The 17170-nt window shown below is 40.7% G+C and overlaps 1 protein-coding gene across 1 annotated transcript in view; it reads right to left on the bottom strand.

Moving 5' to 3' along the window:
• LOC122801155 (deoxyribodipyrimidine photo-lyase-like) overlaps positions 1 to 17170 on the bottom strand; it is a 435348-nt gene that overhangs the window by 387534 nt on the left and 30644 nt on the right. Inside the window, exons 2-3 of the mRNA XM_044070713.1 lie at positions 16284 to 16847; positions 2579 to 2724 (exon numbers count right to left, since the gene is read on the bottom strand). Of these exons, the coding sequence (XP_043926648.1) occupies positions 2579 to 2724; positions 16284 to 16794 (657 nt within the window). The 5' untranslated portion in view covers positions 16795 to 16847. The remainder of the gene's footprint in view (positions 1 to 2578; positions 2725 to 16283; positions 16848 to 17170) is intronic.

Raw genomic sequence — 17170 nt, forward strand, 5'->3', positions numbered from 1 at the left:
AAACAAAAGTATTTTTTAATGTAAAACTCTTGCTCTTACACACACCTACAAAAATTACAATTACCACAAGGGTAACAACCTAACAAAGCTTGAACCTCCATGGTAATTTGATGTAAACTAGAATTAGAAGCTGTTATTTTTTTGCAGCGATTTAACCAACCTTCCATTGTTTTGCCTTTCCTATATGAAAGCAAACATCTCTATGGTAACAAACCCCTCAAACGGTTATGTCAATAAAATACCCCAATCTCTGTACCAGATCCCTAAAAAAAATTGAGTATTATTGCCATAATTAGTGACTAACTTCAGAGGTTGTGCACGAATCCACTTGATCTTATATTTTAATAACTGTGTTCTATCTAAGGTATTAACCATAATCAAGATGTTAGTTATTTATCTATGTTGATAGACCCTATTATTGAACCTCTCAGTCAAGTCATGATTTTGACTTGGATAACTCATATTCAGAAGAACTCCTACATAACCCCAAAAACTGAGACTTTGGAATGTTTCTTATAATATGATGAGAAAATCAACTGCTGGCATTTACTCTTGGGATGTTTCCTATTAACTGTGACTGCCAAAGTCCCACCATCCTGAACAATTATCTGCACATCCAAAACACTAGGTTTGGTGAATATTTACTGTAAAATTGATGCCCCAATTTTTTTAATTGATATACTCAACAAATTCTTGTAAATATTCAGGGTCAGATCTCCATACAAGCCAACAATCATCAAGGTATCTACGCCAGATATCTAATGACTCCAAAAAGATGTTATGCTTGTTATCATAAACAATCTGTGCAATATGGCCCATGAACAAATCAGCATAAATGGGGCAAAAGAACCCCCACAGTTGTGCCTTTTAACTGTAAATAACATTTGTCCTTAAAATAAAAGATGCTCTTAGTTAGAACATGCTCTGTCAGACAAAGTAAAAATGTGTTGAATCCAAGGCTATACATGGCAACATGGTTTAACCAATACTCCAAAGCCAACAGCCCCACCCAATGGTGAATATTGGTATAGAGAGCTGTTACATCTAGCGTACACAGATACCATCCCTTTTCCAAATGATACCCTGAACAATATTCAAAAACTCCAGAGCATCTTGGGTACGCGATCTAACTAAACTAAGTAATGGTTTTAACCACTGGGACCCTCTACCCAAAAGAACAGGTCATCTAGGGGGTTGCCATAAATTTTTATGAATTTTAGGTAACAGATAAAAATACTGCTTTGATGGATCTTGCACTGTTGGACGATAAACACCACCTTTGGCAGTTATCCCTTCTTCTAGTGCCAGCTGAAAATATCTGTCAATTTCTGATGTAACTAGGGATCAGATGCATCTGTTGATAGAAACAATGATCCACCAACTGTCTTTTGGTCTCCAAAAAATACATAGACCAATCCCAGACTACCGCTGAGCCACCTTTATCAGCAGGGCTAATCACTAATCATTTATTATTACTCAAAATTTTCATAACCTGCTGTTGGGTCTTAGTTACATTATTACTACTAACTTTGCTATGGGAATTATACAAGAAATGCAATTCCTAAAGTATCTGTTGGTGAAAGACCTCAACATATTTATTTGAAGGGGGTGAAAACTTAGATGGTCTAAACTTAAAGTCACTATTATCCTGTTCAATGTTCAACTTGCCAAAATAACTTTGGATAGAAGGAATAAAAGTGGTTGGTATTTTGTTTTTAATAAAAAAGAAAAAATGTGGATCATTAAGCTGGGGGGTTTGTTTTCACCCAGGCTGAATGATCACTTGTGAGTAACCAGTTATTGAGCTTTTTTTTTTTTTTTCTCTTAAGGTGTGGTATTTGTTTTTTGAAAATAATACTGATGAAGGCTATATTGCCGAATATTGCCGAAACCAGTTTGTTCTTGGCTTCTGGAATGAATTTATGGCTCATTGACTAATGTTTGCTGGCCTTTTTCGTTTTTTTTTTCAATTGGATTATTCTGGCTGTGCACCTTATCATACCATCATGGGATTTTTGCTGTGGGAAAGTGAATTATTCCCAAATTCATTACAACTTTTTTTTTTTTTGGGGGGGGGGGGCAGCAGTCTAGCTCCCTGCCTATTGAAGGTCCCTCAAAGGTAACCCTTTACATGAATATCCACCCATCTAATTTTTTGTGGTTCTGTCAAGGCATGAACAGGAAGACTTTTATCTAGTATAATGGTGTTAGTAATTCCACAAAACCAAACAGGCCGGACTAGTAAAGTACTCCAGAGATATGCACAGAAAAGCAAATATCCTGTCAAAAGTGGAGGAATGAATGTCTTTGGCTCGGGACATGCTGACAATTCACACTGTTTTACTAGACTGGATTGTAACAGATTACAAATACCAGTTACCAAGGAACGCAGAGAAAGTACAGATTAAATGCAACTCAAAGCAGAGGGAAACAGAAAAAAACATTTATATCTACTAGAAGGCATGTACATGTGAGTGCAATTACTTAAAATTCAGTTCAATGTGAACTGTATAAGAAAACATACAGAAACAACCAAAAGGGCAACACCTTTTTAACTAAGATGGCTGTTTAAGAATACCTCTGCAACTTCTTGTAGTCCCTTTAACATGAAGCCAAAATGACGAATGGTGGCATCGAGGAACTTGGGAACAAGACAAAAGCATACATGGAGTGGCCACTTCTGCTTCAGGGCAAGCCGCTGGGCATACAATAATGCCCAGTTATCTATAGGAGAGAGAAAAAAAAGTAAACACTGATTCAGAGCAGGCAGCTGGTATAAACAGAGACAAAACTAATCACACTGCTTTAATCAACACTGGCAGTGAAAGGCATGTACTTGAATATATTATTATACAATCAAACCAGATACAATTAATTCAAACTTATTTTGGATGTGAATACTGGGGCCAGTTCTGTATCAGTTTCTAGGACTACAAACACGACTGCAACACTAATAACACAAAGAAAAACACAGTTTGTTTTTATAAAATGTTAAACTCCCCTTTAAAGAAGTTGCCTAAAATACCTTTCTAAATATATCCCCTAAATATCAGAGGTAATGCACAAACACCTTGAAAGTCAAAACATAATGGTGCATCAGAAGAAAATGATTCTCGTTCAGCTCAGCAAAAGGAACACCTATTGTGTTTAGATGCACCAACCTAAGAAACGTCTCATTTTTTTTAAAGATGCACGCTGATCACATTCAAACCTTGAAATTCTAAAACCAGCAGTTACTGGCACTTAAGATACTTAAAATCAAGGAAAAACAAATATATAAAATATGCAAAATTGAACTAGCCTTTGATATACATTCTGCAAACTGTTCTTAGAATGCAGAAAATACAGTTGCGTGAGTAAACTTACCATAACAGTAGAAGTTAGAATGAGCACAGCTGCAGTAGCCTTAGTTATATGGGTTATATCGTACCAAGGATAAAACAGCCAGACAGCTTCCAAAGATTCAGGGCACCTTCCATGTGCCCAAACAGGCAGCTCAAACAGAGCTAACCAAAAGACAAGTTTGAGCGCCAAGCCCTTCAGAGCATTTTTGCCAACAAACAGAGAAGCTGACTCATGAAAGGACAATGCTATGAACAAAAAATAACCACCACCCGGTGTAAATCACCCCACTAAAAAACTAGGGGGCTGGAGGGAGTGGCTGCTGCAGCAGTGATTACTAAGTAAGTTTACTTACAAAACTGTGCTAACAGTAGATGTTCGAATGATCACGTCTTCATTAGCCTTAGCTATAGGGGTAGACTACTCAAGTTTACTAAATTTGGGAGGTGGAAGAAGTCCAGAAGAGCCTGGAGAATGATCCCTGCAAAGCCTTATCTATACCTCGAGAAAGAATCAAGCTATACTGCTTTGAAAAGCACCAGGTTGCAGCTTCTGGAATCCAACCCTTTCCAAAAAGCCATAGATTATGCCAAGTCCCTGGTAAGAGTGGGCCCTGACTCTGGAACAGTTTTTGTTGTACTGTGTACAACAAAAAAGGTAATAGTCTTACACAACCATTTGTAAACAGTCTGTTTTGACACTGGCTGTCCCTTCTCACCTTCAAAAGAAATGAATAACTGATCTGAAGACTGTATCAAGATAATACTAGAGCTGCCCATGGACATCCAAGGTGTGCAGTGTCCTTTCTCTATCATTTTTGGGTACAGGAAAGAAAAACGGTGAGACGGATAACTTGGCTTAAAGTAATCTTGGATACCACTTTGGGTATAAAAGGAGGATTAGTTCTCAAAGAAACCCTCTCCCTGAGGAAAATGAGGTAGGGGTAGCTCACCATACGAGTTTGCAACTCAGATACTCCTCTTGCAGGGGTCAGATCAATTAGTAAAGCTGTTTCCCATGTTAAGAAACTCAAACCAGTCAAGTTTACTGGTTCAAGTAGAGCAAGCATTAACCAACAGAAAATTAAGATCTCAAGGAGGTCCACCAGTTTTCTTGGAGTCCTCTCATACATAACCAGTTTCAAAAACATTTTGACATGAGACTGCCCTGACAGAAGAGGATCCATGGGCAGACATGCTGAAGTGACTAATAAATGAACCTTGCCAGAGGAGTAAGAAAGGCCACAGGAAAGCAACCCAAATATTGTAAAACCAGAGAACTAGCTCTGAATGGGTGCTGCAGCTGGTTTTGACACCCACTAGAAAACCTTTTACATTTGCTAAGAAATGAGTTTTTAATAGCAGGTTTTCTTGCCTCCATTAGTACTTGCTGCATGTCCTCAGTAAAGAGGTACCTAAAAGCAATGAAGACCATATCATCCAGTAAAGTTGACTGGTGTCAGGGTCTATCAAACACTCCTGTTCTTGTGTGAATAAATCCAGTCTGTGAAGAAGCTTGTAGTAATTGTCCCTGGTCAAAGAAGGGAGAACTACAGTTGCCTGGGCCAGAAGGCAGTCACCATAATGATCTTCTGGGATTCCTTCTAAATCTTCAACAAGTACCCAGGATATTAGTTCATAGATTAGATTAGTAGATTAGTACTAGGCTAACTGCCCTTTTGGTCCATTTGAAGCCTAACCAGTTACCCCATGTGAGAATCAAACCCTGCACCTTGTGTCTAAGGTAAGCACTTTAACCATTATGTCATCTTCCCACCCTTTTAATAGATTAGTACTAGGCTAGTTGCCCTTGCGAGCCATTTTAAGCCTAGCCAATTATCCCTTGTGAGACTCAAACCCTGCACCTTGTGTTTGTAAGGCAAACACCTTAACCATTAGGCCACCCGTAAAGCATACAGGAACATTCCCGTCCAAGGAAAAGAAAAGGCACCCATCATTCTTGCTTGGAGTCCTAGAGCAGAATCTTGACAGCTCACTGCTCCAAATGGAGGCAAAGAGGTTTACTTGAACTCACCACAGATGGATCAAATCTTGGAAGACCACCTGATCTAGTTTCCATTAGCGAGAGTATGCCATGGCTATGCTCAGCTTGTCTGTCACACAATTTTGCCCTGATGGAATGCACAATGCCTGCACAATGAGACTGCATTGAAGCTATATCCCAAGCTAATATGGCTATCCTGCAAAGGGGGGTGCGACCTGGTTCCCTCTTGGTTGTTAATGCACCACATGACTTAAGTACTGTCTGCAACACCTTGAAGAGGTCCTGGGGACCAAAGATGTTTCAGAGAGTTGACTGCCTTGATCAGGGCAAGCATCTTTTTATACTTGTGTGCTTGCAGTGATGTTTGGTGTCCCTCACACCCCTGCACTTTTATCCCTCATGAAACTGCTCCCCAAGCAAAGTCATAGGCATCTGTGATAACTGACTACTTTGGAGCAGAGAGGGAGAAGGGTACACCTGGACATGGGGGTATCTGTTGTCTCCACCAAGTAATTTATCTTCTGATAAACTCCAGCATTGAGATTTGAAGCCTCGGATACCATTCGATCTTTGTAATGTGGAGTCTTGTCAGGGATATCATGAGAACAATACAAAAACAAAATCCTGAGGTATTCCTTTGCAGTGACCGAAGTTTGAGTGGAAAACCACAGAAAGCTCTTTGAACTGTGGTGTCTACTTGATGTCACAAACACAATTTTGTAAGAAGGAGTCAAGAAAGACTTTTGAATGCTCTCTTGAAATCCCAGCTTGCGTGTGCATGTATAAGAGATCTCTCACCCGAGAGAGAGAGAGATTCAATACACTTTGAAAAAGACTCTGCAAAGATAAGCAAGTCATCTAAATATGGAAAAATGTGGATAACCTGTAGCCTACAGTAAACTGCAACTGGAGCCATAAACTTTGCAGGTGCAGTGGATAGTCCAAACGGTAAGGCATAGAACTGATAAGGGTGAGGGTGTGTCTCGATCACTTGCAATCTGGATGAGCAGGGATGTGACAAGCATCTTTTAAATCTAGTGCTACCAGGAAACTTAAACGAGGAAGAATAATTAAGTTGTGAAGTGACATCATTTTGAATTTGGGTGCTAACATAAACAAGTTTAGGAAAGAAATATCCATTACTGGTCTCCAAGCATTTTCATTCTTTGGAAATAAAAACATATTTGAATAAAACCCCTTTCCCACCTGGGAAGGGGGATCTGGTTCTATCACACCCTGGGACAGTATGTGAGGGACAGGTTACACTAACAGTCTGGTCTAGAGGACAAGAATTTCCTCCCTTTGCCATCTGTATCCTTGATGAAGAATCTTCAAAACACATTTGCCCGACTCTGATACTTCAAGGGCTATTGCCAGTGGAAGTGTTTTGGTGGAGGTTTGCATATTGCCAAAGAGAAAAAGGGGAAGAGTCAGACTTTCTGGAACACAAAGGGGGTGTTAGGTTGGGGAACAAAGTATTTTAAAATACTCATTTTAACTTACTGGATGTTCTTTAGTTTTGGGAGTTTTCAGAATTCATCTTAGAACCCCCCCATCATTTCATCTTAAAAGTCTCTTTACCTGCATTTTATGAGATTTTACAAAAACTCAAGGAGGAGTTAATGAATCACTTGTAAAATCTGGAAAAGGAGGGTTGAAATGTCTTGAGACTCTGGATCAGCTTACTCGTAGCCTGCCTTAGGCACAGGCCAACTAGGCGGACGCCTAGGGCGCCGCTGTAGCAGGGGTGCTTTTCCAGTATTTTTTGGTGTAGGTAGACCAGGATGGGGGCACCAGATGGTGTGGTAGGGGGCACCATGGAGCCCTTTTGCCTAGGGCACCAGTTGACCTAAGGCCACTCCTGCCCCTTTAACATTTTTTGATCACCTCTGCAGCACATGGGGCCAAAAACTAAATCTATATCTAAAGGAGAATTTGAAATTTCATTTTTTAAACATTATGTGTGAGGTTCTGAGAATCCAGCCATGCAAACCTTCTCAAAACACTACCAAGTAGCCATAGTCCTTGAAGTACGAGCATAATACACACACTATAAACATTAAGCAATTACTTGAGCAATAGAAGAAATTTAAAGCAGATTATTCCTCACAAAAATAAATTAAAGGAAAAAAAAACAGATTCTTCATATTTTCACAATTAGGACAAACCTTAACACATGAGTTTGACAATTCAAAATACTGAAAATCAAAAGTCGTAGATGCATACACATTTTACCATACTTATCAATAACCTTCCTATCTTTATCAGAAATGGCAAAATTGGAATTAAGCGTTTAGCAGGAGGACTAACTAAAGCTATAAAACTGCTGGATCAAGACTGGGAAGAGCATATAAAAACCTGAAAGATTGGGAAACTTTATATATCCTATCTATCTTTTTACGGACAGCTGTCTGACTGTCAGGAAAAATGCAGGTAGCAGCACACAAATGGAGAAATGGGTGCTGGTCCTGGGATTCCTTCTGTAACAACTAATAGTATTTTCGGGGTCCTATCAAACAGTCGAACTTCTGCAAGTTCGAACCTCATATGGTCGAGACCATAAGTTCGAATTTGCAGAAGTTCGAGCGTTTCAACGGAAATCTCCGTAAGGGGGAGGTTTCCATTTTGTTCAATGTGGTGCGATCTCAGAGTTGGCATATTTAAGTAGCAGGGGGTGTGGGGGTGCTGGATGGGGCTTGCCCCCTGCTTACAACAGTTTTTTTTGTTTTCTTTTTTTTGTTTTTTTCCATAGTCGATGTGTTTTTAACTTCGAACAGCATGGTTCGAACATTCCGTGTTCAAAGTTATTAAACTTTGACTATGTGATATAGAGCCGTATTTTCTGAGTAACTGAGAAACCTCACTGTTTTCCCACTGAGGACACTGGCACAGTCTAGAAATAGTCTCAGTGAAAGAGAAACTCCCATAAGGAGAATCAGCTCTCCTCAGAGTCTGAATCTTAAATCTGAGCAGAAAACTCTGCATTTATCCCTTCAGCCTCCTATCCAAATACAGAATCTTGAATCTCTTCAGGATAGGAAGTATCCCTCTTTCTTTCACCAGAAAGTACCTAACAAGAAGGATCAATAGCCTGAATTAAACCCTGAGCCAGACCCAGCAAACTACTCCTCTCTAAGAATGTTTGAGGAAGGGCAGATACATGCTTACTTTTCTGCTTCCTATTGACAGGAAAACTGGGGCCAACCATATTACTAGTGGCAGCAGCAGCTTCCCTGGTAATGGGCACAACATTCTGACAACAAAGGGAAGCCTTCCCAGTTTCCTCTGCCAGGACTGACAATAGTGCTCTCTCCTTTGCTCAGTGAGGGGACTCGCAACAGCCATAAAGGAATTGGCTAACCCCTGGTTCATAGTAGTTGCAGGTGCTACACCAGAGGGATTTGGGGTAAAAGACAAGTGGTCTGAGGTACAATAAATGGCCATAGCACAGTCAATCACCTGCGACTAAGGCTGCTAACCTACTGTGGAGGTAAACACTGTTTCCTTAACTTTTTCTTTCTGTGGCTTGAAAAAGGACAGACCGTGTGACCAACAGTTTGTTGCATAGTTGAGCCAAAAACAGTTTCTCTCTCTCTCTCTCTCTCTCACACAGAAACAAGCAGCAAATAAATGCCCATAAAAATAAAAGTCTTTAAAAGTCACCCCTCCCCAAGACAAACAGTAAAAAACACTTTAAAAAGTTGTTTGCAACTAAAAAAACATTGTTTCTGTGGTGAAATTTTGTTTATTTTAACTGTGTGTGGTTCACAGCATTTTAAATGGACAGGAAAATAAGTGCGCTTCCATTTAAAAGTATAGTACAGACTCAGTCTCTTGGCAGTCCATTAAAATGGAAAATCCTTGCTTTAAAATGACCTTCCTGAAGAAGTAAAATTATTAAATGGAATGTTCCCCCTTAAAAGGAACTTTATCTGCCCAGCAAAGGAACAGCCCAAGCCAACTGTCAATCCTAGAAAGCCCAGAGGGGTGTAATCTCTGGTGGCACTAAGGCTCTGCTCTGAAAGGCTTGCCTTGGCACCCAGACTTGTCTTTTCGTCAGCTCAGCTAAAGCTGCTAGACAGTCTGGGTGCATGGAAGGTGTCCTGAAGCTTTACAAGCTGGTTGGCTGTTATACCCTATGCAGGCTATACCCCACATAGCTAAGGCTATTGCAGCAGTGATCAATATGGTAAACATCATTGTAAAACCCTAACTCCCTATAAAAAAAATTGCATTTATAATTGTGACCATCCAAAATTTAAAAAATGGGTAAACTTTTTTTTGCATAGGAGATTACTTTCTGTAGCCATACGAGGGCAATTCCCCATACTTCTAAATAAACAACGTCTGAAGTCCCTGCACGTAAAGAAACATTAAACAGCTACCTGATTTTCAAAATGACCTGCTGTTATAATCCAGCTCAGCATGTTAGGGCAAAACCAGCTATTTTGATAGCAACTGAAACCACAAAATATAATAATTTGAAAAATTACAGTAACTTACTGTTACCCGCTTACTCCCTTCAAGTAAAACCCTAACACAAAACATTCTTATCTCCAAGACTGAACATGAACTCACTACTTGCCTACCATTCTAGCATAAATACTCACAAAATACAAATGGCTAGCTGCAGTTTTGTCCTGCTTGTTAACCAACAAACTCAAACTCATCACTGTCAACTACTTGAGCAATTAAACTGGCTGCCGGTTAATAAAACAGTAACACTAGCTCACAGATGTACAAAATTATTAAAAAATGGGCACTGTCCAACCTTAAGAATGAAGTATCAAGTTATTCTCTCAAGTATGCCTTGGTACTCAGACAATGCTTTAAAACAGCTGCTGACGAAAGTGCATTTTGTAAGCTAGTTCCTGCAAGATGGAATTCTATTTCATCAGAGGAGTGACTGGAATTCAAAACTAATGTAGCATTTACTGAATGAATCTAAACGCCCTTAAATAAAAGGACTAGTCCCAACTGCTCATTCTCTAGTGACGGACATATGAATTGGCTCAAGCTACTTTGGTCAGTTAAACAGGTATGGGAAAAATAAAAACTGCAATAGCAAGTGATCTGCACATACTTATTTACAGCCAGTACTAATGATCAAAACTGTACAGCTATATCTGTAAATACTGTATTTATACTTATTTATTCTGTAACAACCAGAATGTCTTAACGTCATGTATGTAACTGATGCCCCTTGGGCCTGGGCCGTGGCTGAGAAAAGGTCCACTGACCAGCCCAATTACCCAGTAATCATAGGTTTTCATAGGTTGGTACTAAGCTATTGGCCCTAGGGCCTATACAAGCCTAGCCATAACAATTCCCTGGATATTTCTTCCCATAACAATTCCCTGGATATTTCTTCCCACAATATTTACTTCCCTGGACCCCTGTCTAGCAGGGCAACTGACATGATCCCCAAGGTGAATTTCCTATCTCCCATCCAATCATCAAGGTTCCTTTTGAAGAGGGCCAAGGAGGCGCTCTGCTTGACATTTATGGGCGGTCTATTCCAGAGTATGGGGGGGGTCTCTGGACCAGGAACCTATCCCTCCAGCATTTTTTGTTCATTGTGATGACAAGGTTTAGATCCCCGGAGCATGTGGTTCTGAGGGATTGGGATTTCTTTAAGTGGAGCATGCTCAACAGCTCAGGGTTTGACATTGCCTTGCATGTTAAGCAGAGATAGCCTCCGAGTAGACAATATGCCACAGAGTATAGCTGGAGTTTTTTTTAGATGGTCAGCATATGGCATCTGTTTTAGGCATGTGATTCTTTTAGTGAGGTATTTCTGTGGCCTTTCCAGCTGTTGCAGATGTCTTGTGAGGTACATACCAAATGGGGCATTATACTCTATAATGGGTCTAATGAGGGATGAGTACAGTGGGACAATGACCTCCTTTTTTCTGGATGAAAAGCCCTTAGTGATGAGGTGTGCCACATAGAAGGATTTCCTGACTGTTGTGGCGATGTGGACAGTGGTCTCACCTTCGGTAACCACCTGTGTCCCTAAGTCTCTCATCACACTTTCGATGTTTAGTGTACTGCCACCTATGTGGTAATTCATGGGTACATGTTTTTTTCCAAAGGGGATAACTATACATTTCTTGGCATTAAGCTTGAGCCCATGGCTCTGGCACCAGGCATCTGTTTCTGTAAGGCCCTTTTGTAGAATATCCACATAATTTGGGGATTCAATACTGGCTCCCAGTTTGCAGTCATCTGCGAACTTTGTTAGCCAGAGTCCCTTAGTGTTGGCCTGTACTTCAGAGAAGTAGATGCCAAACAAGAGTGGTCCCAGGACTGAACCCTGAGGTACTCTACTTGTCGCTTGTCTGGAGCTAGATTTGGAGTCGGCTACTTTTACAGCCTGGGTTCTGTCAGTAAGCCAGTTGGCAACCCATTGAATGACGTAGGGATTTATGCCCAGCTTAGTAAGTTTATCTATGATTCCAGAGTGAGGGATGGTGTCGAAGGCCTTGGCGAGGTCCATATAGGCTGTGTGGACCGCCTTACCCTTGTCCACAGCTCTGGAGACCGATTCAAAGAAGTCAATCAGGTTCAGGAGACAAGATCGGCACTTCACAAACCCAATCTGGATGGGGTCCAGTATTTGAAGATTGCCAATGTCTTTGTTTATAAGTTCCATGATAATGAGTTCCATGCCCTTGCAGATCAGGCTCGTCAGACTGATGGGACGGTAGTTCCCGGGATCCAAGGTGGATCCCCCCTTGTGGAGTGGGATAACTGTAGCTGTGCATCACTCAGTGGGCATGAAGTCTGAGATGAGGCTATGATTAAACATGACACTTAGGTGAGGTGCCAATTCATTATGTATTTCATGATGTACACAGCCCAGGATGTCATCAGGTCCCATGGATGCTGTATTCTTAGCTTTGGAGAGTGCGGTTTCTACCTGTGTGGCCGTGATTACCAGAGTTTGGCAATCTTTTGGTATTGAGATGGGCCCTTTAGGGGGTTAGAGGGTGGGGTGAAGTTGGCACTAAATCGATCTGCTGGGATATTGGCAATATCCTTGGGATCAGTATATTTAATGTCATTCTGTTGTAGCTCAGAGCAGATCTGAGTATTGCCATTTAGATTCTTCACATAACTATAGAATGCCTTGTGGTGGTCTTTGGAATCTTTGGCAATTTTAATTTATGAAAATGCATTTATCAAAATGGAAATAAAGTTGCCAGGAACAATGATTTGTTTTAAATAAAAGTTACACACTTATTGTAATGATCAGTCAGTTTTATAAACATAGTTAGGATTACATCGGGCAGGAGTTACTCTGGCAGGTGTTACTCAGACTGACAGTAGAAATTTTCCCAGGCTGCCCAGACCATTCACCTTTACCCATAAAATGGTCCTTATCGGGACCCTTTCCAAATCTCCAAAGCCCATGTAAAGCAGAAACACTATCAATACCTGTAAATAATTTCTTTAAAAAAACACAACTAATCAGGCCAGTTAGGTCTTAGGCTGGGGGGAGGAGAGTTTGAATGGTAAAGGCTGGGGGGAGGAGAGTTTGAATGGTAATGAAGATTAACTGTCAACTCAGATGCATCGCTAGAGCATATATATCGCTTTCATTTCTGGAATTAGAACTCTAGCCTCACTACTGGTAGGACAGAGTCCCAAGATAAATCACTGGGTAGTTCCTCATGAAAGGATTCCCTGAATTATGGTAGTACCAAAGAAAGACCTGATCTATAGGTCACACACCTACAAAGCCATTTATCATACAGCGATACACTAAAGAATGGCTGAGAAGTGGACTTGGCCTTAAAGTAAATTCACTAGGCTAGCGACCACTAGTGCTTTTACAAGCCTAATAGCACACCCCGACCATTTGGGTACCTACTATCATAGGCTGGGTCAGGGAAGAACTCTGTTTTACATGGATGGGAAGCCTATTCTATAGTCCATAGTCCAAAGATCCTTCTGTCTCTCCAGCACATTCTGTTTATGTGACAAGTAAATCCCTGGATCTAGCATTTCTGGTGTGATTTGCTTTGTGCATGTGCAACAGAGCCATCAGATCTGGTTCTGAGGGAGCCCTTTAAATCAGGCAAAGATTCCCGCTCAGCAGCCTGTAATTGCCTAAAAGCTCTGTCTCTGTATTCAGTCTATCAGTGTAGGACAGGGTATTCATGACCTGAATTATTCTGGTGAGAAACCTTTGAAGACATTCAAACTGTTGCAAGTGTCTGGTTAGATGCATGCCAAAGGAGGTACTGTATTCAATGCTGAAATACTGGACATGGTACAGATCTCGAACATGAGATGTCAAGCAACTCTCCAGCTTTGATACCAAAATGAGTCCCAAATGGGAGATCCCCAGTGTCAATGGCACTGTCAGCATCAGGAAATTCAAAAGTCAAAGTTCAAGGGCAAAGGCTGCAGTAATCCTCAAATGTTGACCCCGACACTGAAATGTTGACTGTCAACCTGAAGAGGACTGTGACCTGAACAAGACTTAGTGATGGTCCAGCAGCTAAAGAAATTGGTAACGAATGTGCTTTGCTTGCTACAGTGTTAAGTGGAGGAGGAGATCTAAGACCTCAATTTACTGTACTATGAGAATTGCCACATCTTCTTGTAGTCCAAATCAAATGAAACAGAAAGAACACAGAGTTAATAGACCTGAAGGCCTAGGAGCTCTTGCTTCACATGCCATCAAGATACTGCTAGGGTGAGGTCTAGGAGGAGTATCCCGGTATGCAGTAAGCCCAGACAGGAGGGAAGAGACAGACCCCCTCCCTCATTTGCTCCTGTAGAGGGCTACTGACCTAGGCTCCAAAGGAGCTGGCTTTTTCTAGACTTCAGAAGTTTTTTTTTTCCTTTGCAAGGGCAGGGAGCAGGGGCAACAGCAAAAGTGTTAGGGGTACGCCTAGCTGTCTCTGATATGAGTAGCCTTCAACTACTCCAACAAAGCAGTTTCATCTTTCACTGAGGCTAGAAGCTAATATGCTGCATGAACCTTAAAGTGCTTGGAGAAATATGCCTCCTGCAAGTACTTGAAGCATTTGGATTGCTTACCATTTAGGGAAGGAGATTTTTCCCAGCACCTGACCTTCCTAAACTTTGTGCTGTCTTTTCCATCCATGCTTCCAGTCAAACACTACAAATACAAGAGAAAACTCTAACAATAAGGAATAAACAGCAACTGTTCCACACTGTAAACTGCAGTATCACTCAAAAAACATTTAATACAACTAAGAATAACCATTGCTAAAAATCTGAAAACCTCAGTTATAAAACAAACTGGAGATAAACCAAGAAACTCACGAGACACCACCACCATTGGATAAACTAATACTAGAAAATGGCACCCATGGGGGTGAGTGAAGCAGAAAGGGAACAAGCAACAAATCCTTGAATTTGAATTACAAAGGGAAAATGTATTGTCCTGAAAGTTGTCACACTATTCAGGAAAAAATACAGCAGTAACCTGGGCTGCTCCTCAAGCCAAGGAAATTTCTACGGAGAGTAACTGGCCTGGAGAAGGTCTTCATGAACCCAGCATTATGGGTAAATGGGAATGACCTGGGAAAGTCTTTACTGCCAATCTAGGACCTGCTGTCTTTAGTACAAATGGTAATGAGATCTGAACTCCAGTCCCAGAATAGATAACCACTAGCTGATCAACAGAAAGGTAAAATACAGTTGCACATTCTGGGCGATATGCAAGCAGGTCATCTTTATTCTCTCTTTTTTTTTTTTTTTCACACCCACTGATGTCATTTAAATTCTTCCCAGTCATCTGACATCAGCGTGTTGCCTCTCAGAATCATGGAATGTATCAGCATGTGGATGATGGGGGCCCACTTTGTCTTCCTCCTACAGCCACCTGGACATGCAAAGAGCTGCATATATGTGGAGCTGCATGCTTGCCATATGCTCATAGCATGAACAAGACTTACCCCTCCACTAAGGCAGTGAATACAAACCGTTAAAACACCTCTGCCTCCACCAGGGGCTACTGGCTGCTATGCATTAAACACTCTGGGTCAGGGCTGCATTCCATTACTAGTATCTCTCACTCTCAGTCTGCCTGAACCAAAAATCAGGACCAATAAACCAGCTTCAATATAGGCCTCACTCTAGAGTACTGAAGATATGAGCATGCTCTCGTATGAGGAACACTGCTCAACTTAATGTACGCTTCTGTCTATCCCTCTAGTTCATACCTCACACTGAAAGAGATCTGGTCAAAGCTTAAAATAGCATGTGGGCAAAGGAATAAAAATAGGGACAGTTTTTAAACAGTTCTCTTATAAACTTAGAAAGTTGCTGGAATAACATGATTTGTTTTAACATGCGATTTCTGAAAGATATGAAGTCTGAAACTCAAATGTCTGTCATTTAGTGACTTCACTCCTTAGTGATGTGCCAGAAAACTGTAAATTTTATGAGAAACAGACCAAAAATGAGCCCAAAATCTGGACATTCTGTGAAGATCTTGACAGTCGAGAAGTATGTTCTAATTAAATCTGCATCCCCTTAGAAAAGACCCTTTGTTAAGTGATTATAGAGTCAAAGCAATTAATCCATACATGTATAAGAACCAACAAGCAGGGGTATGAGTGTGTGTGAACGAATGGCTTGTAAACTTGTAGTACCAGGCAACAATAGTTCTTAGAGATGAAAACAGCAATTATAATTATTTACATAGATCTCACAGCTTTGTGCATTGGGAGATGCAATATTTGCTAACATCTATTTTCTTTGCAGCCAAAACTCTACAAGGTACCCATTTTCCAAACATAGTGGAAACTCTGCCATACTGGACTTGGAGAAAAGGAAAACTGCATACCTTCCCATTATCACACAAGGAAAAAAAAATTACTTGCTGTGTAAACTCACACTTGCAGACATAGGCCAACTGCTTTTCATTCGTACACTTTGGTCATTGCACCAACCTTGCACTCTCTGGTCACGAGACATCCAGTAAATAATTCCTTGGGCGCCATTCTTGAGGTCATCATTTTCAGAAATTAGATGTACCCGTTGCTTGTTGTACTTGAAATCCTCAACAGAAGATCCAGCTTTAAGCCGTGCCTTCTTCACTGCTTCTACCAGGTCACCATTATTTGCTGGGTCACTCTCAATTTTACTTTTCTTGCCCCCGCTCCCACTCAAGGATTCTTTACTACTCATCTCTGACTGCAAGGTTTTCTTGTCCTTTTGCTTAGCACTTTGCTCAGTTTTTCGTTTCATGGAGCTTTTCAGTTTCTGGTCATCTGTTTCAGACTCTGATGTGTTGCCTTTTCTCTTGGCTTTCTTCTGCTTCTCTTTTGATGCTTCATCCTTCTTCGTCTTTCCTGTTGTGTTCACCTCCAAATCTGTTTTGGAATTTTCTGACCTAGACTTCACAGAACCATCAGTGGACACTTGCTCCTCGATTGTCTCAGACATGGCAAAATCTGTCATACCATATGTTCACCCAAAATTCTTATGGCGGACTCCACAGTATTCACGCGAACCTAAAAGAAAAAAATAAATAAATAATAAAAAAAGGAGATCTGAGCTCCAATCCCAGAATAGATAACCACTAGCTGGTCAACAGAAATCAGCAGACAATGTATAATAAAAGGCTGCTTCTGTAACACTTGCACATTAAATGGCAGTATCTGGTAACAAAAACTCAATTAAAACACTCTCAGACATGCATATAAAAAATGTACATATGTGGAAGTATACAACAAAGTCCAAAAGGTTTATGACATCTTAGCCCACAAAGGTTCCTTACAAAAAGGACACAAGGAGTAAATACAATGTCCAGTGCTGATCGCCTCAAACCTCTGTC

This window comes from Protopterus annectens, chromosome 4.part1 (assembly GCF_019279795.1).
Source record: "Protopterus annectens isolate FY-2018-M chromosome 4.part1, PAN1.0, whole genome shotgun sequence".
Taxonomy (NCBI): Eukaryota; Metazoa; Chordata; order Ceratodontiformes; family Protopteridae; genus Protopterus; species Protopterus annectens.